Source organism: Aulonocara stuartgranti, assembly GCF_965226115.1.
Source record: "Aulonocara stuartgranti genome assembly, chromosome: 1".
NCBI lineage: Eukaryota > Metazoa > Chordata > Actinopteri > Cichliformes > Cichlidae > Aulonocara > Aulonocara stuartgranti.
The window spans coordinates 16,287,574-16,313,367 of record NC_138939.1 but is presented as its reverse complement, the minus strand read 5'-3'; the positions used below and the strand labels follow the sequence as shown (position 1 = coordinate 16,313,367).

The window sequence follows — 25,794 nt, the reverse complement described above, 5'->3', positions numbered from 1 at the left end:
AAAAACAATCAAACCAGCCATCAGTTATTGAGCCTCAAGGTTTAGTGACTGATACACTACACTCAGTAGTAGTAGTACTGAATTGAACCAGAGCCAAAAATGCTAGAGAATCAGGTGGCTCTGCTTGTGCTGGATTTCATACTGTACACAAACTGGTACACAATGGGAGTGCTCTCTGTCACTTGCCCTTTTGAACACACATTTAAAATATTCTCTGAAAGCACTCGTTAATATTTATCTCACATTTAAGCTTAGATTTTAGTTTTTATATACAAATATTTGCAATTCTATTAAAAAAACACATTTTTAGCATTTATGTTCAGAAACATTCATCAGCAACAACTCTGTCACTGTTTGTCTTCTGGCTCAACCTGAACAAACTCTTATATTTGTTGAAAACAAATATATACATTGATGTTTTACAGAAAGGTACATAGAAGCCCTGAGCGAATTTAAAATGCATGAATATAGCAGGAAGTAAATAAATTATGTTCCATTATGGCTGCTCCCCCTGGTGGAAACATGAGATATAATTTTTTTTCCCTACATACTACTTAAGGGCGTTACCACTTGTGGCTGCACTGACTACATTGCTCGCAGGGGATCTCATTATGGCCACATACCAGCAGGGGACCAGCCAAGGATCGGACAAAGATCCACCATGCTCCTTTCACGGACTTGCGAGCTATTTAAGTGTCTGTGGTATGTTTCTGAATGCATTTTATATTTGAATTTTGAAAGAAACACTTTGTGCAAAGTAGCAGCTCTTCTCTGAAGTCAAGGTGAGAACGCTTAGCTTTTCTTGGGAGCGAAAAGTTAGCTGTTAAAAAAAAAGACTATTGCTGTATTAATTCAGTTTTATGCCCTATTGAGGATTTTAACTTCAAAAAACCCCAAAAAGAAAACAATTAATGGACAGCAGAATGGCCGAGTTTCACTACTTAAGAGAAAGTCATCTAAGTGTAATGGTTAAGAATTAACTTTTTATTTACCATATTTATTTTTGCCAAACATAGCTGTAAAATGAAATTTAAAAGAAAAAAGAAATGACTTCTCTCTGTCATGTCAGCTGGCTTGTTATGCATGTTGGTCTGAAACTTTACCCTTAAGGTTAAAGGAGCAAACTTTGTAATAGGAATTTTCTAGTAAAAATCTACAAATTGCAGTGAAAATTTACAGCAGGAATGAGAGCATGTACCATAACACTCTGGTTTGAGTAGTTTGGCCGCCCAGTGCCCATCCACTGCTCTTTTATGAGCATATCAGCATGCAAACTGCCATCATCCAATAGCACCGGTTCAAAAATATGCAAATTTATTATTACTCAGCCTGCTTGATTTTTTTTTTTTAAAGAAAGTTACTGCAGGGGTTCAAACGGATATACTATATGACAACCTCCCTCTAATTTGACTGTTTGTCGCCGATTAAATTTTTGGATAATCAGGTCCTATAATCCAGTTAGATGTAATCACTTACTCCCAGACCCTGTGGAACTATTAGCAGGGAGGAGCACTGCAGCAAAAACGCTGTTTGACTCTGACCTCATTAAGAGTGTATGTACGTGTGTGTGCGCACGGGTAGAAATCCAACCCTGGGGAACCACTAAGCCTACCCTACATGCTCAACCCATTACTTTACAAAACTGCACACAGTAACACACACTGCAGACCTCCCTGCGTGGCAGTAGCTTAAATCGCTGCACTGGTCATGGCTGTAGGTGCAATAGTTTAATTTTATTGGTAGAATGAAAAATGGCGACCATAATTGCTTTGACAGTATTATAGATACTGTGCAGACATATGGGCCAGAGCAAGAAAACTCTAGTGTCACCCACTCACACCTTAGTTTTAGTGCATAAGCTAGTAGTATAAGCTACTACCGTACATTCTCTGTACTGTACATTATCTTCTGTTGGCTTGCCATTATGTCGGCTAGGCATGATGATAGGCTCGCCACGCTAACTTTTCCATCCTGCTACTGTTTTAGTGAGGATTTTTTTTCCATTATAGGTAATAAAAGACAAGCAATTTTAAAAAGCAAACATTTCACGTGCTTTGATCGACCCATTTCTATCAGGTCATATACTGCACTTCTTCTTGATGACATGATGCTGACAGAAGGATGACAATGAGATCAAAGACAAAATAAAATGCCCTTTTTTACAAACTTTAAATGACTGCTGTTTTAACAAAGTAGGGCTGCACTATTTAAAAAAAAACATTTCTTTGTTTCTTTGGAAGGGAGAAAATAAAGGCTCCCCCAAAATCACCTATAGTGAATAAGGAGAGTCCTGTTATTCCAATAACTTCTGAAGTGAAACTTATTTTGGTTCTAATTGATTTTCAATTTATTTCCCTCACTTCAGAGCAACATTTTGGGGTAACCGTGCAGCCTTACTAAACAGCACAAAGAAAAGTCTGAAAACTAAAAATAATAGATGAGAAGTTTGACGGAGGATGTGGCGGCGGGCGGAGGTCTGGTTGTTGTTTGAACCAGATGGATGACAGGTGCCAGTCTTACCTGCCGCCAGGCCCCCAGGTATCTTTTGGTCTCTCATTGTCATCTGTGTCAGCAGACAATGTCCTGCATACAACCATCAGCTTTAATATACATCAACCAGCATTGCACATTTCTAACTGGCAATCAGGTTGTATAACAAATATGATGCAATGATAGAGTCACTAGGCTAGAAGACTAATGAGTGCATATTATGCAAAATGTGCTGTTTGTCTGTGCAAATCTGCATGACCCTGTGCACATCCATTGGCATACGAGCCTTCACCCAATGTTAACTAAAGCATAGCAAAATACATGCAACAATTGTGCAAGCTAAAATAGGTCTAAATAGACTCTACAAGGCTCATTGCATACTAAAAGCTGTAGCACAGAGCTACCATAAATGACAAGCCAACAGATTAATGTGTGTTAGCGTCCATAGTCTAGCTGCAAAAGATGACTTTGTAAAACTTTGACTGACTACGGCAATGTCCTCAAACTGTAAAACCTCACACAAGTCTTAAACAGAAAACATCGAGATGACATTATACCCTCAGTATAGTCCTGAATTATCTGGCATCTTAAATCACTGTAAGCCTGCTGTGAACTTTCTAGGAACAATAATTAATATCTGAGGTCAATCAGATTTAACCCACGTGGGCTTAGAGTTTAAAAGCTATAATTACATTTTTCAAATGTCTGTAAACCTGTCTGTGCTAAAATGTATCAAACTGCCACCTTCTCAACTCAATTAGGGACAAAGAACGCATAAACGGATTGCTTTCAAAAATGTATAATTAATCTTTTTAGGACTGGTTGTACTTTGTGAGTCTCAAAAGATGCATGGTTAAGTTTTGGTGTCAGCCCATTTAGAATGAGAAGTATGGAGATTGAAGAAAAGCCAGAACACCTGCTTTGTATTCTACTCTGCTGCTCGTCTGTTTTTCCTTGAAGGACTGATGTTGATGATATAGCTTACCTGTGCTTGTAGAGGTAGAAGGCAAATCCGGAGAGGATAAGGGCAAAGAAAGGAACTAAGATGGCTGCTGCCACAGAGCTGCTGTTTGTGTAAGGGTTTGATGGGTCCATCGGCATGGTTACAGGGTCTAGGGACAAAGACACAGATAAACCAACACATGCATAAACCCCTGCACACAAACACCTCCTTGTGCATGGTTAAAAGAAGCTTTCTGCATTGTTAGTTTCTCTCCTATGTCCATTTAGGCTTAAGCGACATTTATTTTATATGATTTCAAGGTTCAAGGTTCTTTATTTGTCACATGCATAGTTATACAAGTATAACACACAGTGAAATGTAGCCTGACACGCTCCTCGACATGTGCAAAAAAAATTGTGTAGAGGAAGAACATTATATATATATATATATATATATATATAGTATAAATGTGCAGTAGTAGTAGTAGTAGCAGATTTAACTGATAAAAAGACCTCATTAATATTAAATCTTTTAGTGCTTCCATAATGTTAATACTGATGGTGACATTACAAAAATGCCCACCTTGTCTTGTCAGATAGAACTTGCCAAAATCTTTACTGTGTATATGGCCCTGGTAGACAAACGTCTTCTGGTCCGATTCAGCAGTAACCTGAAAAACAGAAGTACAATTTAATAGGAACTTACAGTACTGTGAAGTATACTGTTAATGTAATATACAGTATACTGCATGCAGCCACAATTTGCATGATCAATTATTTAAAGTGTTGTTTTTATAAATTGCATTAATGTAATAAATTCAATAAACGGTTTCATGTTGGGTATACTTTTGATGTACTACCCTTGACAGTATAATGGTTCGGTATTTAACACTATCTTCTCACAGCAAGAAATTTATGGGTTTGAATCTGGTGGTGAAAATTCTTCTCTATAAATCTTGCCAAAATGGTGACTTGAACACATTTATTTAGATGTAAACCCTTCATGCAATTTTGTTACATAAGCACAATGTCCTGAAAAAAAGTGGTTGCTGCAGATGGCTGTCCCTCCCTTTCTTCCTGTTCAAAGGGAGTTTTTCCTTCCCACTCTCGCCAGCTGCTAGCATAAAGTGAGCTGTTTGGTTCTTGGGATTTTCTCTCTATTACTGCAAGTCTTTTACCTTATAATACAATGGCATGACAAAACTGAATTGAACTGAAGCCTGTTTATTCATAGAGTTCCTCCATGTACTCCAGCTTCCTTCCTCAGTCCGAAGTGTTGCCGGTAGGTTAACTGGCAATTCTAAATTTGCTGTAGGTGTGAATGTGAGAGTGTGTGTCTTTGTTAGCCCTGTGATGGAGTGGCACCTGTCCCGGGTGCTTCTTTGACAGGTGAGACAGGCCGAAGCCCTCCTGCAACCTGAAAATGGGTTGATGGATGAATACCACGTCCTCTACACTGTGCTCCATATTCCGCTCTCTATCAACCCCCTTTGCTCCACTGTTCATCTAGTTCAGAATTTGAGGACTGCTTTATTCCGAGAGCAACAATCAAAATTTCATCTTCTGACTGTAAGATTGTCTTTTTCGGGAATCGGAATCTCACCGAGCCACGTCATCACTTTCTTTCATTTGCATCCAGATTAGCTGTCTGTCTGTGCGTCCATCATTCCTTCCTTCATTCTTTCTGACACTTCTTTCCTTCATGTGTGTCTACAACAATCTTTTACAGTTCCTACACACAGTTACTCAGTTTTTCACTTCTCCTCTCTGTCAACATGTCAAACATGACCAGCTGTCTGTCAAATTTCTCAGCGATACAATATGTAGACCAAAAAAGTCCCAGCTTTGAATATCAATTTTGAGGTTGCATATTTCTTCACATTTGCATCACATAATGAAAAAGTGGGCTTTTTTTTTCATCATTTGTCTGGTTTTCTTAATCAAAGCAGTTGGAAACTAATGTATACAACGTTACGTGTCAAAAAGAAATTTGGGATACATGGAGAAAATGCGGAATAATTATTGAATAACTCAGCTCCAGATTTGTGATCCTGTGGAGAGTTACATGCTGGAACAATATCGTGTTGAGGATATTAACTTCTGGAGTTATACACATGCCTGGGCATCTCATGGTGACAACAAGCCATGTCCAAATTCACTCCCACACTGACTGATTCATTCCTGCCTGTATGACAGACAGGCAGCTGTTTACTGAGCAGTAAAGTGACACCATCATTTTGTGAAGCATTGCACAAAGTCAGTTTCCACAATTATAAATGGAAGGATTTGTTCTGAAATATGCTATAATGGGTGGTACAGGCACTCCTCTTAAAATGCCCAGCTGGGAGTGCTTAAGAGTGCAGCTTTGGTTGCTATGATACGGAATATCCACAAAAAGAAATGTGTTGCCAGTACCTGACTCTAGATGACTGATGCTTACTTGGTGGATTCAGAACAACGAAATCTTTATATCTGTATTATTATATTATATATATCCACATCACAACGCACCTCTTTGACAAGAAGCAAAAAATGCTTGATACGGGAAAAGAAGAGGAAGTTTTCTTACATATCCATCCATGGCCCAGTTGTCATTCTTAAACTTGCTGTAGTAGTGCTCTGTTGGCCCTTTCACCTGGTAGACCTTCAATAGCAGCTGGTTTTCCTCTGCCTTGTAGGTACCTGGATAGAGATAGAGAACAGTTAAATATACAAATAGCTTGGCTAGCACCTTGTTTTTTTTGTTAGCGGTTCGAACGTTAGAAAGCGGTTAGAAATGCAAAGAGAAAGACACAGAGGCAAAGGTGCAACTGGAAATTGAGAAGTGAAAAGACTGACAGAAAAGTTGATAAGCAAACAGGAAGAAGAAGACACTTTGACACTGTTTAATGATCATACTCTATTTTCTTCACCAGGCACATGACACATTACGAAAGGAAAAAGTGACATTTACCCTTCAGCTACACGTCTCTACTTGGTTAACTACACAACACAAAACTGCTGCTGTTTAATATGACAAGTCCATTTAAGTGAGACATCAGAAATCTAAGATGAAGATACTCGACTGGCTGACAGTTAAATTCCATTTTTTACCAACTAGTAATTTTTTTAACACATAAATCTATGGTTCGTAAAAATTAAACAGAACAGTGTTTAGAAAAATGTGCAATATAAAGGAACGTGCCAGATTTAACATAGATAGCAAGGATGCTTTGCTAATATTGTGCAAAGAAAATCAGATCTTTAATAACCTGCTGTGTATTTGCACCTATAGCAGCGCTGCTTCTGTGATATTTACACTACATTTAATATATGCAAATCTTACCTCACTGACAACAAAGTCAGTGCTATGAGAAAGTTCAGACCTTCACATCGTATAAAATCAAGTAATTTTTTAAAACTTTTTTCTATATTTGATGAGATTTTGTCACTCTGTATTTCTTTATATTTTGCTGGGAAAATGGGTCCAATGTAAACATAATTGGAAATAACAGGCAAAAAAGGGAGACAAAAACTTAAGAGCGTGATAATCACTATTTGGTATGACCACCTTTATTCTTCAACACAGCCAGGAATAGTTCTCCAAGTTTCTTAAAGGACATTCCAAAGGTCTTCTTTGGATGTTGGCTGCCTTTTGTTCCATTCTCTGCAAAGATGATCCCACACTGCTTCAATAGGTCCGGGGTTTGAGGAAGACAATCCATGACTCAGTGTTCCATTGTGGTTTTTTTAATGCAAGTATGCGTTTACTATATTGGAAGTGTGAGTGGGATCACTGTTATGATGAAAAATTAAGCTCTTGCCAATCAGTGGCTTTCCAGGCATTACTGCATGGTCGATTCTTGACAGGCATACTTCCACGAAACCATTTCTGATCCACTGAACGGCCGCGTGTATCTCTCTGGTCCTGTGTCAGGGTTTTGCTCTATTTTTTTTTCCTATTCCTTAAGGACATGACTTTCAAATAATGTTCATCTGCTGTAGACAAAATTATTTGGTCCTTCACTTTCTTCTTTTGTGCTCTGTTTGTCCTGGTTCCTTGTTGTTTTAAGGACATACTGCACACCATGTTGAGATTTGCCAAATTTGTGGCAGCAGCTCTTTGGGAATCACTTTGTTATTGCAAAAATACTATTTTATGCCTGTTGAACTGTGTTACTTTTTGTTATTTTTCACAGATTCAACTAAAGAAAAGGGAACAAATTATGTGCTTTTGCAACAGGTTGCTAGTAACAAAGTGTCTAAAGATGCTATTTAAAATGGACTTTTTCTGTTTTCTGTTATGTGTATATAAAACTGTGGTTTATCCCTTAAGTAAGGTGCCTCCTTTGTGCTTGAATGAATTGTCAGCCAGTCCTAAGTGACTTTAAAATAAATAAATAAATAAACATTCTTCTGGAAATGGTCCGGTGAAAGACCATTTAAAAAAACAAAACACAAGGCCGGGCTCCTTGGAAACAAAATGAAAAGAAATAAGGGGTGGCTCAAGACTATTGCACATCGGCGTATTTCAAATATAATTTATGACTTGTAATACTTACATCAGCCTTTGTTTAACTGAAGCAACAAACTGACTCAAGTGTTTCTTGGTTCTGTTTTATGTATAAAACTGCATTAATGTGTTTCACACAGTCTGAAAGTAGAGCACTAGCTCCTCTCTAACAACACAAAGCAAATTTATGAACGTGAATAATAAATTTTGCTTTGAGTGCTTCCTTTCTTGTTTTACCTGACAATCTGATGGACACGCCGCTGGCTTCCAGTAATGTGATGTTGACTCGACCACTGGTATCATTGAACCCAGTAACTGTAAAGGCAGTGGCCTGTCTCTTCCCAAGGTACTCATAGAAGCCGCTCCACTCAGAGTTCGGAGAGAAGACATCCACTGGAACTGCAATGAAGTCAAAGGCACAAAACAGGAGGAAATCTAAAGTTTAGCATTTGCTGTTGCTATCAATATCATTAATGTCACACTGTTTTTTGGATATTTTTGTCAGCTATAATCTGCACCCTTTCCCTGTTTAACACTAAATAACATTAAAGGTCACAAACAGGGAAGAAACATTTATTATTATTAGGATTAGTCATAAATATTTGACAAGACAAGACACAGCACTTCTACCTTTTAGTTACTTCATAATTGAACAGGCCAGTGTGAGTTTGTCTGAATCCTACATTTAGAAACAGGACTTCTTTAAAACACAGCAGCTGCAGGATTCATGGAAGATCAAAACTGTCTCCTTCTAAATGCATATATTGATTACAAAATCCTACTTAAAACCCATAAGGCATTAAGTGGTATTTCACCTGAATGTTTTCACTGATTTATTTGCTGCATCTCAGCTGTACTTCACAGCATTTCACTGTCATCCTATAAAATCAAAAAGCTCTGTGGAATGAACACTCACTGCAATCTCAATACCCTCTTTGAGGAATACTTTGTCTCAATCTCGTTTATCAAAGCGCAATTTAATGAACTCTGTTACAAACATGGGTAACACGGTACATTTGTGGTGGAAGTGAACTCTGCATACCACGAATCTTGTTCTTTTGGACATCTGTATCTCCTCTGCCTTTGGGATTGACTTTGACTCCAACTGAAACATTAAAATAAAACACAGAGATAAATGCTGTTTGCTTGACATTTAAAGTTATGCAGAGAGAGCATTTGGTAGATTTGGGAAAATATAAGTATGTGACGGGACTGAGCAAACAGGAAAAGCACATGTTAAAAAAACCCATTATCTAATTGCTTTGCCATGTGCTACTTCAAGACAAGAGACAGAAAACTGCTGGCAGTCCATTTCCTGTCTGGGTATTATTGTCTTGTTGCTATACACTTGTATATCACGACATTCACAGCCATCAGTTCCTCATCTTTGAGAACAGATAGCGCTATGAGTATGTGATAAAAAATATCAACAACATTCATACGCCTGAGGCTGATTTCCCAGAGCATGGAAATAATATTAGTGTGATAAGCTGTATTTATCTTAAACCATATGGGAATATGACATCCATTCTAGATTTTAGGCAACATATCAGCACATTTTACAAGCAGTGCATTTTCAAGATACAATCTGAATACCTTTGCAGAGCGGTGGTTTTCCTGACCATCTACCATCACTTTTACAGGCTCTGTGCTCTGAGCCCCCAGCCAGATAGAAACCTTCTTGACAGGTGTAGATCAGAGTGTATCCCAAGGTAGGCAGGTCCATAGATCGAACATCTACATTACTGGGGGTCTCTGGCTGTCTGCATGAATGGGCTGAGTGACAGGGAGGGGAAAGAGCAGTTATCATAAACATATCCATGCTTTAGTTTAAAACAAGATAGGAAGTTTTTCTCCACTAAATTACAAATACAACCACCAACACTGACTTTAATTAGCTCAAGTTGGGTTTTTTTACTGATGTGCCGAAGATACAAATGTGATTGTGCACGGAGTTTTTCCTTACCTATACACTCAGGTTGAGTTCCACTCCAGGTCAGGTTTTCTAGGCATGTTCTTGTCGTTGAACCGAGGATGTGGTAGTTTTTGCGGCACTTGAAGGAAATCTTACTGCCAACCTATTTATCATAAAAAGCATGATAAAAAGTCTTCCCCCAGCCTCTAAAACTCCATATAGTAATCACAATAGTCATTCATCTTGAACGTACCGCTAAAACCTTATAGCACATCCATTTTTCTAACTTTTGTTGTGATCATGAAGTTTATCAAACATTTAAACTTCGATTTTTGCTCCTGCATCACGTGCTGTGTCTGTGTTGTTCTACTGGTGTTAGTAGTCCTCCTACTCTTTATAGAGTTGTCAGGGGAAATATGATATGAAGATGATATCCAATTATGCCTTCACAAATTGAAGGATTTGCATGTTTGCTTAAACTCCATTAAGGATTGGACAGCCAATATATTCCATCAACACATTCTTATCTCTTCTCCAGACAGCTTGGTGCAAAGATAAAAGAACCTTAAAAACTTTGAGCGTTAGCTTTTCCCTGGTGTTTACTTTTCACTTGCATATGAAGTCTCTGATTCTTGGTTCAGACCTACAGTACTTAATCTCATTTGAGGATGCATGCATGAAAGTGGTAGAACATTGATGCCATTTGTTCACAAATTATGCTGAATTTTCTTTTATATAACAGATACTTGTAGTGGCCCTTCATCATGTTAACAAAATATCTGCAAAACTGCCAAAGTTAAACATTAATCCCATCATTTTAGTAAAATAAAGTGCTTACTATTCACAATCTTTTATCTGAAAGTCCATACTTACAGTATAATAAATACCTCTTACTTGAAAAAAACTTCAGCTGGTGCTATAATGTTCTTACCTGAATAAATTAGTGTTCCAGATATGTAATGAATTATACATATGTTTTAGTGCACTAATAAATGTTTCTTACTTGAAAGCCTTGGGCCATGACTGGGATACCATAAGCTGGAGTTCCTGGATCACGACAGCTGTTGAAGGCTGGGTCTGCAAATACATTTACACAATGAACATTTTTAGAAATATTTATATCTTTTACAGTCTTTTCAGTGTCATACACTTACCGGTTACTTAGTTAGGTACACTTGTTTAGCTGGTTGTTAGTGCAAATATCTAATCAGTAAATCACAGTGCAGGGCCTCGGTGTGTTTACTGTGGGCCGGTAGACATGTCCATGTCTATCAGCCCACAGTATATGGACCTGTTGAATTTCAAACTGAGCATCAGACTTTGAATGACACATGGTGTTTGGTGCCACAAATCCCTGCACATCTGTAGGGTTCACAAAATGCCTTGTTGATGCCAGAGGTCAGAGGAGAATGGCAAGATGACTTCAAGCTGATAGGAAGACTAACTCAAATAACTGCTTGTTACAACTAAGGTATGCAAAAGAGCATATCTGACTGCACAACACACTGAAGCAGAAGGGCTACAGAAGCAGAAGACCACACCAAGGTGCTGCAGCTGGTGTAATGTTGTGGGGGTACCATTCGTCCCATTTGTACCAAATGGACACCACGGACTATGTGACTATTGTTTACCCATCTTCTGATGGCTTGTTTCCAACAGGTTAATGTTGCGTCATGAAGCTCAGATCATCTGAAAAATTGGATTCTTGAACAAGACGATGAGTTAACTGTAGTCAAATAATCCCCACAGACATAAGATACTATCAGTCTAGTATAGCACCTTTGTGATGTGGTGGAACGGCAGGAGTTGTGTGATGCTATCTTGTCATTATGGCTCTGAGGAATGTTTCCAACACCTTACTGAATCTGTGCCATGAAAAATTAAGGCAGTTCTGCAGGCAAAAGTGGATCCAGACCAGTACTTGCAAGGTGTAACTAATAAAGTCTTTTTTTAAATTGATTTTTGACTTATTGGTAAGACTTCAGGCACTTAACACAGAAGATTATTCAATGCCTCACCACTATCAGAATACATTATAGTAAATATTAAATATTAAAGTCTTAAGAAGTATAACTTTTCTATGTAAGCACCCAGTTAGCACTTAAATCTGAACAACATGCAGTAACATAGAAAAACACATTTTTAGCAGAACAACGTGACAGAAATTCTGTGATGGCCGTGCTGTTCTCGCAAGACTGATTTAATTTCACTTTTTTCCTTGTAATTGTACAACTTGTTCCAAAATAAGCTCCACACTTCCAAAACAGCAAACACAAACACTTCAATTTCACATCAAAAAGTGAAGGACTGCTTTACAAGATAAAATCTTGTATCCAAATGCTGACATCAAAACTACACACTTCATCAGTTGACGAGATAATATCTTCAGCTCTAGGTATGCAGGAATACTAATGCCAAGATGTGAATATGAGTAAGCTCTACAATCTTGTTTACCAATAATCTGATTTCACACAATTTTAATCATAATATGATAAAATGTTTTCCTTTGCAGTAGACAAATTGTTCATCTAAAATTGTGAAACTACTGGAATATGTATTTATGATTTATGTAAGCATTCTGTTAATGTGTCTAAGTCTTTATGCATGATTTTCTGTGTGTAATGCAAAAGTGTGTTGGGAGCAATATACTGACCAGATATCTCAATTTCCTTTAACAAACTGACACTAACGCATTTATAAAAGCCCAGAAAAGCACTGAAATCTTACACTGTTTTCTGTAAATGTCATATCATACATGATAGGTCATTTTAACTTGTTTAAGCTTACCAGATCTCAGTTTCCTGACATGTGGAAACAAAAAATCTTCTGGATGTTTATGGTTTCACGCTGGACTATCATCAAGATACTGTAAAAAGTCCTGTATCCAGTATATATGAAGTATCTACATCTAAAGCTGAGGCAGCATCTCTGTTGCATTCCTATACATTATGGGGCATAAATATGAAGTCAGCATATTGTTTACATTTAGTTACCTATGCAAGCTGGTTGTTGGCCACTCCAACTTCCATCTGCTTGACAGACTCTGGATGCAGAGCCTACGAGCAAGTAGGGGGCATTGCAGTAGAACCTGACCTCTGACCTATGTAGGAAAGCAAATATTAAATTATAATACAAACCCCAAAATTGCACAAAAGTAGGCAGTGATGAGGAATGTTAATTAATTCATCAACTTATCAAAGGGGTTTTGAAGTGAAAAATTAAATTGTGGCAGGATAACGCAAGTAAATTAGTTCCTGTGTAGAGCACAGAATGTAGGAGACATAATACAACTTTTATTCAGTAGCAATTCAGTTATGCTATTTAAAAAAAGAGAATGTATTTCAAGATAGTCGAGTCCCCATTCGGCCATGTAATACTTATGATTATAACTAAAAAGCATAACCACGTTAGACACTAAACTACTGTGGCTTATTCATTAACTTATAAACCACTGACCGGTATGAAAAGATATTTCCCTCTCTGAATCCTCCTCCAGGAGAGCCAGGATCACCACATAGGACAGCTTGAAAAGACATAAAAATGGCGATTAGGACTGTGTACTGGTGCACAGATCGGTTAAAAATGCTAAAATGCTAAAAAATCAACACATTACTGTGTTGATGCACAGTAATGTGCATCAACATGCTGCAGTGTATAGTATATGCAGCGGTACGCTAACTTACGCAGACATTGTGGGACGTCTCCTGTCCAAGTCCCATTCCCCTCACAAGTTAACACAGCAGGAGTGGACAGCTGATAACCGTGGAAACAGCTATAGCTAATACTCGATCCCCATGAATGGTCGGTCCCTTCCACCTTCCCATTCTGTACTTGAGGGGGAGGTCCACACTGGATCACTGAAACACATATAACAGCATTATATACAGTAAAATAAAATAATAGGAAATTAAACAGTTCAAAAGATAACATGAGCTAATGCACCACTGCAACACATATCTAGTAGTAGTCTTGCAAAGCTGGTTGTAAGGTTCATGCAGTATACAACTTAATCCCGTAACAGAGGTGACTGTTAGGGTTCATGAACCAATTAGAAAGGAAACTTTCGAGTCGACTTGGAAATAGCAGCTGGGGGTCGAGAAACAAAGCTGGAAATTGAACAACTGGAAAAAGGTCAACATGACTTGAGACTACAGGTGGAGGTGAAAATACATCCTTAGATGTGAAAAAAGCAAAATCTGCAGATGACTGTAATCACCACTATTTGGATATGTATAGAGTTAAAGCAGCAGATGACCCAAATCGCCATGTTTAGGTTACCGAACCAAAAAAACTAACCGATGAACTGAGAGTTTCTGATACACTTCTGCTTCACAAGACTAAAAAAACTCACAATATATGAAAAATATCCGTTTTATAAATCAAACTACCTCTAACCATCACCTTGAATAATTAAATGGACTGCATACCCCTGACTCCGTTTAGCTTTTGCCATTTGTCATTAGCCTTCGGGCTCAAAAACTAACAATACTGTGAATGTTAAAATTAAATATTCAGTAGGCATCCAAGCGGCACAGTGATTTGTTTGCGTTAAAATAAATAGTGTTTTTCATTCATAGAAGTAACTGAAGATCTGACCATATTATTAAAAAATGGACACACAAATGCAAATTCACTTAATTATTCTTTCCAGTGTGTACATGAAGCTGAGCTGCTGTTCATGTAATGTTAATGACTCACACAAACTCAGTCCTATTTAGAAACTCAATTTTGTAAATGACAGTTTATATAACTAATATTGGGATTAAATTGTCCGACGCATCACATAGGCAAGTATGCATTTAAAAAAGCATTTGTTACACACAGAGAATTTATTTCTGTGATGACTGGAGGTTAAAGGACTTTTTACAAGATTTTAAGAAACTCGCTGTGAGTGTTCATACATGCAAGAGCATTTTTATGTAGCTGGATATGTGTGCGTTTAACTTCATAACACTCCGACAAACATCTCTGCGTGTGCATGTGCCCGACTCCCCACGATAATGATAACCATCTGCATGGTTTCAAACATCTAATAAAGCCAGTGTAATTCTCATCTAACCAGGAGACAGATGGTTTCATGCTCCATTCATTCTGCTATGATGATATACAATAGACATACCCACACACAGAGAGAAAGAGAGAGTGGCAGATAAGCACAGAAACATCCTGTATATACAGAGGACAAAGCAATAAGAAAGTATTGCGCATAAACACATGTAATCGAGAGTAAAAAAATAAGTACCGGTATATAAAACTATCTGTAATTATACTGTATACAGATTTAATTTTTTCTTGTTCATTTTTTGGAATATTTTTCTGTTCCTCTGTTTGCATTATCGTCACTCTTTCTGAAAAAAGTAAAATCAAATCAAAAATTAATCAAGGACACCTTTTGCTAGTACCGAGTTGGACCCCCTTTTACCTTTAGAACTGTTTTAATTCTTTGTCACAGAGAATCAATGCCATATTTTGGCACGACAGTATTACACAGTTGCCGAGAGTTATCAGCTGTGCACCCATGATGTGAATATCCTGTTCCCCAAAGGGACTCTGCTCATTGAGAGCTGGTGACTGGGGAGGCCATTTGAATCCAGTGAACTCATTGGTATGTTTAAGAGGTGATGTGACCTTTGTGACATGGCACGTTATCCTGGTGGAAGCAGCTATCAGAAGATGGGTACACTGTGGTCATAAAGGCACGGACACGGTCAGGAACGCGTTTCTTCCAGAAAACGGCTGATCACAGTTATTTTGTCCTTTTTGGACCATTCCCTGTAAACACTAGAACTGGTTGTGTGGGAAATTGGATTAGTAGCTTCTGAAATACTCAGGCCAGCCCATCTGCCATCAATAACTATGCCAGGTTCAAATTCCCTAAAATCAAAACTTGGACAGTTTGAACTTCAGCAGGTCATTTTGACCATTACTTTGAGTTGCTTTTGTGTGGTTGGCTGCTAAGATATGTATTAATAATAAGGTTAATAATGAATAATAATTCATGATATTAACAATAATAATACCTATAAGTGGTTTGGAGTCCTATGTAAAGCGCCATACAAATACAGGCCATTTACCATTTTTTGTTAATAATACTTCATCAGGTGTACTTAATAAAGTGACAAGTACGTGCATTTCATTTATAATTCTGTGTTATTCTGCCTATGGCAAGCTAATCAACTGGTTGTCTGGCTTTCTATCTCACCAGTGTTGTGAAGAAGCCTTCACCTCCCCATAGCCATCCTTCCAGCCTTAGAAAAAAATTCTATTTCTCCACTCTACAACGTGTCCTTGTTTGTCCCATTCAAAACAAACCTACGCACCTGCACACAAATCAATGCCAATTTCTTAAAGTATGTACATGATTCATCGTTTTATTGTTACGTGACTGTAGGAATAATAGCTGGTGGCTAGCCAGCAGTTAATGAAGTTTCAGTTTCATCACAGAATGAATGTTTTCTTCCGCCTAAAAGCAACTTTGTTGTTGGGGAACAAACTCTAGCTGACTAAAACAGAGGAATGCATTCTTATTGACTTGAGCAGTTAATATTCCAGACCAATATTTCTGTGGGACTCTGATGCCCCAAAACACTCGGGTCTGTAATTGAAGGTTCCTGAACTCTTTTATTTCCTCTTTGTCTCTTTTCCTTGTTGTGAATTGACTACGGTGGCTTCACAACCCAGAGGAAGAGGACTAACTCTCATCCCTGCTTGCTTATGCGCCTTTGCTCTTCCCTCCATCATTGCGCTCGCTGACTCCTTTCCCGATCCTCTCTTCTTTCCTCTCACGTCTCCACACTCTCCTCTTTCTTACACTCTGGTCCCCTGCCTCCTTTCTGTCTGGGTACTCCCCCCCTGACTCCCTCTAACCCTTCTTTGCTTTCTCCCTGCACTTCTCTTCGTTGGCCTTCTGTCCCAGCTCCAGTCCTCTTTCATCCTCTTCCCCAGCTCTCTTGGACTCCTTCTCACACCATTACTGCCTCTCCCTCCCTCCCTTTGTCTTTTAAGCATATCTCTCTTGGTGCAATTCACCCAACCAACAAATTTTATGGGCTTAATCCCTTTTCTCACTGTGTGTTTACAGGTTTGGGGGCAGGTATTGATTTGGCTCTCTTTGTTTCTCCCATCACTCGCTTCCTTTCTCACTTGCTTCTCCTTTGCTTTCTCCTTGTAGCCTCACTGATGGCTCATCACATTCACTGTTTTTCTTTTTTCATTTACTTGCTTTACACTCTCTTTTTCCACCTTCCAATTTCTTTCCCTCTAAATCTCTGGATTATGCATTGTGTGTCACTCTGTGTTTTTGTGTCTCTCTTCTCTAATCCATTGTTTTCTTCCGATACACCCCTTCATCCCTTACCGCCCCTCTCCTCCTCCTAGTCTCCCCCTCTGTCACTCATTGTCATTCTTATGTCTAAGTCCCTTTGATTCCCTTTTGCCTGCAGTTCGATAGGTCCTTCATTAAATGTGTCTATGGGTGTCTGTGTGTTAAAAAGCTTTCGTCACAAAATGAGATCAAATGATCGATGAGGGGATGAAAACAGGGGAGTTGAACATGAGATGGGGAGATTTAGAAAATGAACTAAAGGAGAGCAAAGAGGAAAGACTTTTCTAGTCTATAGCCTGTTTCTACCTCTGTATCTCACTGGCTCGTTCCCATTTTTCCATACCACCTTTAACTTTTGCTTCTCAGTTTCCTCCCCAAGTCACATGCTCTATCAGTATCACACACTATCTTTTACTTCTGCTTTTCCTCTCTGCACCTCTTTCTGCTTCCCTCTCAGTAGCCTCTATCCCTGCTTTCTCAGTTTTTTTCATCTCAGTTCAAAGCCTCTCCAACTGCAGGAGCCAGCAGGAGATTTTCTGTTTGTGGGAAGAAACGGCAGGGTGGATCTCAGGAAACATTCCTTTTTACTGTTGTTGAGTATCATAGTCTAAACTCTAAATATGGCCTGTTGTAAAACTCTGAGCCATTTCAATTTAATGCATTCCTTTTTTATTTTCCCCTTTGTGTTTGTGGGAAAACAGAAGGTCTCAGGAAATAAACCCTGATTTAACACCCTGTTATAGTGAGGAGCAATGTTATTCTTCCTTTGGCCTAATCTTCCACTTCTTCCACTAATGTACTGTTGAATTCACAAGCTGTTATTTACTATACCAGTTCTTATTGCAATACTGTTTTTCTTAGTTAAATTGCCCTTTGTTTTTTGTGCACTCCACCATTAACTACTATCACAATTCTTCATTGTTTGCTACCATTAGAAGATCTCATTACATTGAGATTTGACACTATAATATGTCGAGTCCATGTGCTTTTATTATTTCAATGCAGAATACAAGACAACTTTTTATACTTTCCGTTCTGACTATGAATCAAATTCTGGGACAATTAGCAAAGGTTTTTAGGAAAGAAATCGGAATATTCTTGTTTCACTTTTTTGGCAAATCATAGACATTTACAAAAGGAATCCCTCATTTTTATTTTCATATATCAGAAAATATTAGCATATACCTTAACTTCTCTATATAACCAGTGGGCTAATCTAAACAAAGCTTTGCATCAAAACACACATACTGCACTTATTAACATCTATATGTTACAAAAAACATTTATTATAATTCTCTCTTTTTTTTGGGGGGATTTTATAAAATCAGTCCAAAACAGAAATGGACATTTTCTTTCTACCACTCTGAAAAAAAAACACATGTTTTGTAAGCAAAATAGCTCAGAATCTCAGAACTGAACAGAAAAAAAATATTTCTGCATGTAAGCATGTAAATTTTCAACAATATTTATTTTATTTAGTTGGTTTAGTTTAACATTTCATGCTTTTATCCATAACTATGGAAACAGTTATGTATTACTTCCTCATACCTTTACAGCTGGGTTTAGTTTGGTTCCAGGTTCCATCTTTTATGCAGCGCAGAACGTTGCGTCCATGTCCAGGTGGTTCCATCAAGTGACCGGGGTTGCAGCGGTAGATCACTGTGTGGTTGAAGTTAAACTCTCTTCCTATATAGATTCCATTAGCTATTGTCCCAGGATCACCACAACTGATCACTAAAGGAAGTAACAAAAATGTTATGGTATAAGTGAGCCTAAATCTGTCATACAGTGGTGTGTCAGTAAGCCTGGAGCTGTGGATGAGTGCAGCATCATTTAAAACCAAAGCGTAAAAACTGTGCTTTCTAAAATGTCATAAAAACTGTGCTTTCTAAAATGTCATAAAAACTGTGCTTTCTAAAATGTCATAAAAACTGTGCTTTCTGTTTACTCGAATTTCTTTCTCCTTCCTCACTGTAACTTCCCTGAAGCACATTCCAACTTCATTCTATCTACCTCCCACCTCCTTCTCCCCCTTTCCCTACACATCTGTCTACCTCTGTTAAACTTTACACTTTAAAATCTCTCACACAAGAGACCTTGTGCAGTTCTGAAGATACACAGCAGCTGCTTTCCCAGTCCCTGAACAATTTATGCTACTCTTGAACCACTTGCTAAAGAAAAACACTGCCATACATATAACAATAATGATAATATTTTAATCAGCGCTTCTACGCTGCGTGAGAATCCCATGCTGTTTGAACTAATCACTCAGACAGCAATGATCATCCTACCAGTGCAATCTGGGGGTTGTCCTGTCCACGTCCCATTGGTTGTGCAGTGTCTGGTGGTCAGGCCTGATGTTTTGAAGCCTTCCCAGCACGTGTAAGCCACTGAGCTGCCGAAGGTGATGCCATCACTGAAGACAATTCTGCCATGTGCTGGGGTGCCAGGGTTACCACAGGATACAGCTGAGTGGTGAGGAAATACCAATCAGCGTTGATTAAACTCAGCGATAATATCGGTGTAAGCAATACTGTCTTCCTGTCCCTCAGGGCTGATCAGCTGTGGGCTACAATAATGAGATTATCACTAGAGTCAGCTGGAAGTAACATAAAATATCTCCTTGAGGTAGTGAAGCTGATTAATGATTAAAGGCTGTTGGGCTAGGGCGACCCCAAAGCTGAGCGCTCGTCCCCAGGTGAGACTTTTACTGCATGTTTCTGTCTCTCTCCATTTTCACTATCCAATCAAGGCAGAAATGCATAAAATAATGTAAAAAAGGAGTGTGTGTGACTGATCCTTTGCTTTTAATTACAGATGAATTACAGTTGTGTCGTAGTGAGTGAGGGGAAGTTGTTAAAACCCCTACATCACTAACGTTAACCTCCAAAACGCCACTGAGCCAAGTACAACACCTGTAAAAGATCCAAGGTCAGGTGCTGCCTGGTCGTGCTTACTGTTTGCCAAAACATCTGCGAGGTACAGCAACTGTAGAGGAAAACAAATGATGGCAAGAAGCAGCACTGGGTCATGCAGCAGGACTGTGGAGCTAATTATCAGTCAATACTTGTGGACAATGTCCTTCCTGAGTCATCTTTGGGGAGAACACAGTTGCAGAGATGAGAGCACAGAGAATACAGAAATATATTTCAAGATTGGCTGTGTGCTTGACATTGCAGCATTCATTAAGTCACACTGGTGTTCATGTTCACAGCTGCTTCAACAGTTCCTCTACTAAAGCCTATAGTGAATCTGAGGGGTTCCCTTTTATTTTGTGGAAAAAGTCACCCTCTGTGATGTTTTCTTTTGAGCCACGGATGTTTTCTTTGTGTCTGAGCCGCAGCTGGTCTTGTAGATTGTAAGACAAAATTGTCAGGGGATGGTTCATGAATGCAGCCGGGAAAGCACTACGGCTCTATCTAGTGAGCCATCGACCTTTAGTCTGCTGGCACAGCACATTAACAGAACCGACAGAAATTAGCACCCAGCCACAGCACATTTCCCTAATAAGATCATGACAGCTGACAGCCTTTAACAATCAAACACCTATTGATGGCATTCATTAGCCAGAACTCTTAAAAGCCTCGTTCAAAAGTACGTGAGACAGCATGTAGGTGGAGCACATCATACAAAGCTGCATGTGCGTCTATGACAGCAATTTCTTTCTTTAAATCTGTGAGTAACAGTCTGTAGATGAGTGTGTATTTAATTGGAAGTGTGTATGGATTTCTTTGCATTTGTGTGTGTCAGTGACAGATGTCTTACCCTCTCTGAATCAGCTTTTAACCACTATTAGCTTAATGAAAAACAACTGTAGACAGACATAAATAATTACCTTACACAATCACAGACAATGGCACACACAAACACACTTCTAAGGTGTTTGTGTGTGTCTGTACGACTGACTTGATATTTACGTCAGTTTTTCAACATATGCAAGCAAGTCAAGACTTACAAGAGGTTAAAATTAGAGACTTTCTGCAGTTTCTCAACCACACGCTTTCCACAACAGCTTTGCATAATTTCAGTTTAGAGCTCTGTGTCTTAAAGTTTCAGCCACCTGTATTATTTTAAACACATACAGTCTAAAGATAATGATTTCCAACAGGAAGAAAAAAAAACCCACAGCAATTTAGCAGCTAAATTTACAGATAACAGTAAGTACGCTTTGTCCTATTGTTAGTATACCGGTGACTTTTTGTGTCACAGGCACATAAACAAGCACTGATACATTGTGACTCCCTCTTCCTCGACCTAGCAACTCAAATTGGTGCGAGAATAAATCGTCTATCCAATTGAATTTAAAATTTGCATCAGACTACAGTGTAGACCATGTCTGCTTTACTCGGCCTGAATATCTGTGGTGAAAATTGGCAAGGCTACACAGGCAGCAGCTAATGGTTCCAGTGTCTCTACAGTTATAGGGGGACCCACTTTAATTTTCCCTGGATTCCCATGGGTTCAAAGAGTGTCTTTGGAAACTGCTGTTGTCGACTATAGAATGCCGTTTATTAACACAGTGCTGTCAAAGATCCAACTTATTTACGAGTGACACACTTCAATCCTTTGCATCTAAGCATGAACACAAACAAACAAACTTGAGTCTTCATATTTTAAATTCAACAATCGTCTTACATTATGCGTCTCTGGTGTTACATCTCTGAATTTTGAGAACATATTAAAATGACCACTTATGGACAAACAACGTTGTTAATGATTTATTGTTGCGTTCTTGCTGCAGAATTTTAGACCGCAGTGAGGAACTGAAAAATCAGCAGAGGAATTACACTCACTCAATAGCGTATATAATGTTTATTTAAAAATGAATGGCTTTATGTAGGATCAAAATATGTACACATACTGTAGTAAAATTCACACTGCTACACAAACTCTGAAACACGCTGTTTTTTTCTTTCCTGTCTCTTTAAGCTGTCCTCCCAAATGGCCCAGCCTACTCTAATAGGTCAATCACAATGTGGCAAAGGAATGTTGGTTGTGTATCCTAATTATGTGATTACAGATATAACTCTGTAAGTGTCAGCTGGTAACACAAAAACCCAGGATGCAACTATGTGTGAACCAGAACCAGACCAAGAACATAGAGAGGATCCTGCAGAGGTCAATAATTCATTTTGCATTATTATACCCCAAACCCCAATTATCATTTACTTTTTAACATATGCACAAGTACGGAGTGCCAACTAAAGTTTACAGCAACTTGCACTGTGGCAAGAGTGCAAAAAAGACTCGCAAACCAAGAGCATGCTTTGCACGCCGATGAGAGACGTTGGAGATCAGTTTTGCAGAAGTGTTTCTAGCAAGCAAATGAAAAATGGCAGACTGCGAGGCAGCTGCTCATTAATATTCAACGCAATAAAAGAAACGGAAAACCCAAGAAGTGTAATATCAGCATTTGTAACATTAAACCTCTATATTTAACTCTATCTGTATCACATATGGGCAAAGTATGGTGGACCATCTCAGTCTGGCCAACATATTACAGTAAAGAAAATGAAGTAAAATGAGTCAAAAAGAAGTTTTTACGAAAACCCAAAGGCTCAATAAATATGTGTAATATCAATTATCCAATATGGGCTCTTCACTCTTACTTTATCTAAATCACTATGACTCTCACAAAAAAGAAAATACTTAGGATAAAGACCTAAATGATTAAATCCATATATCACGCAGACTTTATAAGCAAATCTTGTTTGGTTCCTTTTATATCAGGGTATATTTTTAAGGCAATGTTTTATAGAATCTAGTCTGAGGCCCAAAGGTAACCTCAAAAGAGACAAAGACGACTTGCCATCAAAGTGTATGTTTTCAAAACAGACAGTTCAGCATGTTGTCACATTTAAATTTCTTGTATAAAGCAAGCAGCAGCCTTTTAAAGGCTCTATATAAATAGAATACAGATAAGAAGACCCCATAAATATCTATCTCGAGTCAAGTAGATAGTACTGCTTCGATTTTCAGCACTATGACAGAAAATAACTAAATAAATAAAAAGTTCTATATGCTGTTTAAAGTGTAAGCTGCAGTTTACGTTTCACTCAAGTTCAAGTGCCAAACTTTCACCTAACATGAGGAATATAAATGGTCATTTTGACACTTCCCACCTTGACAGACAGGCTGTGTACCACTCCAGGTGCCATTATGAAGGCAGGTCCTCTCGGCTGACCCAATCAGGTTATATCCTGCCTCGCAGCTAAAGCGCAAAAGGCTCTTGGTTTTAAATTCCTCTCCTCCTATACGGGCACCATGAGGAGGGATCCCTGGGTCTCCACAGATTCCAGCACTCACACCTACAGCAAGAAAGCAAGCATAAAGTTAATGTACCAAACTCAACAATGCTCTTAAAAACCAAATGAGTCCCCCACCCCCCAACATAATCCTGGACTGCTGCGACACAAACATAGAAACACATCAAAGCACATCAATTTGCACAGTGGATCCAAATACACTTGCTGCAGTCATGTCCATTAGTTCTAATAGGTTTTAGTGAATTTGTGCAACTAAATGGGAAAATGCTAGATCAGGAGGTCGTCTCTCACTGGTATCGTTATGCTAAAAATACACGCAAGCATTCATGCTAGAGGTCAACAACATCAACTAAACACCATATGCACTGGAGAAATTGCAATGACACAATTTGCCTGCTTACCCTTTTCATATACAGTAACTCACACATAGATGCACATACTCAGACATGCAAACTTTGTAGAACTGTACTTTGCATTTAGGCTATACCAAATTGTTCTAGCATTAAAAGCACTGAGCGTGTTACAATTTTAGCAGCTTAAATTCCATCGGTAGGGATTTGTGAGTTTAACAGGGTACAGCGCCAAATGCAGTGTCTTGCATCTCAATGAGTTCTTCAGCTGCAGGATGTATTCTGCCCTGCTGAGTGCTCTGTTTTGAGGCCAGCAGAGTAAGCTTATTGCATTTCAGCTGTTGAGACTGTTGATGCTGAGTTTAGAAATGATCGGTTGTAGTGTTGTGGGATCTGTGTAACCCCAGTGTAGAGGAATGCTTACAACCTGAGAAGTGAACAAGGACTCTGCCACCTCTCTATTCCTGCCTGTTTCTAACATGTGCAGTTCAAGCCAGGAAATATGCCCTGTAGTATAAAGTGTGCTCAGTTTCCAGCATGTAAGAGATCACCGTGTCTCTGTGTTTGTGATAAATTGCAGAGGTAACAAAAATGACATAAAATACTTTGTCACGATAATTTACACAAGCAAAACTGTCAAATGGTGGCATAGTCATAAATTTGTAATGCAATAAAAAGCATATAAAAACTGAAAAAAGTTTTTTTTAACAGCTTGAAAATGTTCAAATAATTTCTCCCTTCATCTTTTTTTGTAGAACAAATGGGAGGACATGTGCGATGAAGGGCAGCGTGGTCATGGGGTGGTTAGTTCTCAGTAAGCTGGAAGGTAGGTAATTATAATCAACGATATAAACAGCTTGCTGCAATTTGTCACTTATTAAATTGATTAACTGATTTAAAATTATGGCGTCGCTTCTGGTATGTTATCCATGTCTGGAACTGTGGAAAGTGGAAAATCGAATCTAGAGATAAATATTCATAGAGCACAAGGACTAACTTTCGATCATAATATGACGTTTCTTAGGTGACTGTCTACCACTGTCATTTCCTCAATACAGTACATCACAGTCTCTGATCTAAAATCAAAAAACAATACGGTGAAGAATTGAGTGGTTCTGAAACACACAAGGAGCCTGTCCGTCAGTCAGAGATACCTGTCAGTTCCAGTTAATACTTCACAGTATATTATGCTGAGGCAAAACAAAGATGTCTTAGTGCTGACTTGCCTGTGGGGTATGGCTCACTGTTTTTGTTCTAGATGGGGTGTTGCTGTTTTTTTAATAGCTCAATCTTTTGTTCTCAAAAAACACTTGTTTCATTCTTCAATTCCCTGAAATTCTACTGTTTTTACCTTTAATCAGTGAGTCTTTGCTATTCTGTAGCCTTTACTGGTACTGTTTACCATCTGACAAGATCTCTGCATAGTATGTATACACTAGCAGTTAAAAGTTTGGACACACTTTCTCATTTTATGTTTTTTCTTCATTTCTACTACTTTCTACATTGTAGATACATATTGAAGACATCAAATATATGAAACAAGATATATAGAATTATGTAGCAAAGAAATTTTTTTATAAATAACTCTAAATATGTTGTATATTTTAGATTCCTGAAAGTAGGGACCCTTTGTTAACAGCGCTGCAAACCCCTGGCCTTCTATCAATGAGCTTTATGATGTAGTCGCATGAAATGGTTTCACTTTACAGGTGTGCGTTGTCAGGATTCATTTGTGGAATTTTTTTGCCTTCTTAATGGGGTTGGGACCATAAGCTGTGTTATGCAGGTTGGTACACAGATGACAGCCCTATTTGACAACTGTTAGAATTTATATTATTGCAAGAACCAATCAACAAGTAAATAGAAACGACAGGCCATCAGTACTTTAAGAACTGAAGGTCAGTCAGTCCGGAATATTGCTAAAACTAACAACTGCTACAATGAAACTGGCTCACGTAAGGACTGCCCCAGGAAAGCAAGAACAAGAGTCACCTCTGCTGCTGAGGATAAATTAA

General features: G+C 38.4%; 1 protein-coding gene across 1 annotated transcript in view; it reads right to left on the bottom strand.

Moving 5' to 3' along the window:
• LOC309707078 (CUB and sushi domain-containing protein 1-like) overlaps positions 1 to 25,794 on the bottom strand; it is a 451,615-nt gene that overhangs the window by 7,666 nt on the left and 418,155 nt on the right. Inside the window, exons 60-74 of the mRNA XM_082534186.1 lie at positions 23,286 to 23,471; positions 19,455 to 19,631; positions 18,712 to 18,897; positions 13,523 to 13,696; positions 13,296 to 13,362; positions 12,833 to 12,939; positions 10,843 to 10,916; positions 9,891 to 10,002; positions 9,521 to 9,700; positions 8,967 to 9,029; positions 8,162 to 8,323; positions 6,002 to 6,114; positions 4,016 to 4,103; positions 3,476 to 3,602; positions 2,521 to 2,583 (exon numbers count right to left, since the gene is read on the bottom strand). Coding sequence (XP_082390312.1) covers positions 2,521 to 2,583; positions 3,476 to 3,602; positions 4,016 to 4,103; positions 6,002 to 6,114; positions 8,162 to 8,323; positions 8,967 to 9,029; positions 9,521 to 9,700; positions 9,891 to 10,002; positions 10,843 to 10,916; positions 12,833 to 12,939; positions 13,296 to 13,362; positions 13,523 to 13,696; positions 18,712 to 18,897; positions 19,455 to 19,631; positions 23,286 to 23,471 — 1,879 coding nt within the window. The remainder of the gene's footprint in view (positions 1 to 2,520; positions 2,584 to 3,475; positions 3,603 to 4,015; positions 4,104 to 6,001; positions 6,115 to 8,161; positions 8,324 to 8,966; positions 9,030 to 9,520; positions 9,701 to 9,890; positions 10,003 to 10,842; positions 10,917 to 12,832; positions 12,940 to 13,295; positions 13,363 to 13,522; positions 13,697 to 18,711; positions 18,898 to 19,454; positions 19,632 to 23,285; positions 23,472 to 25,794) is intronic.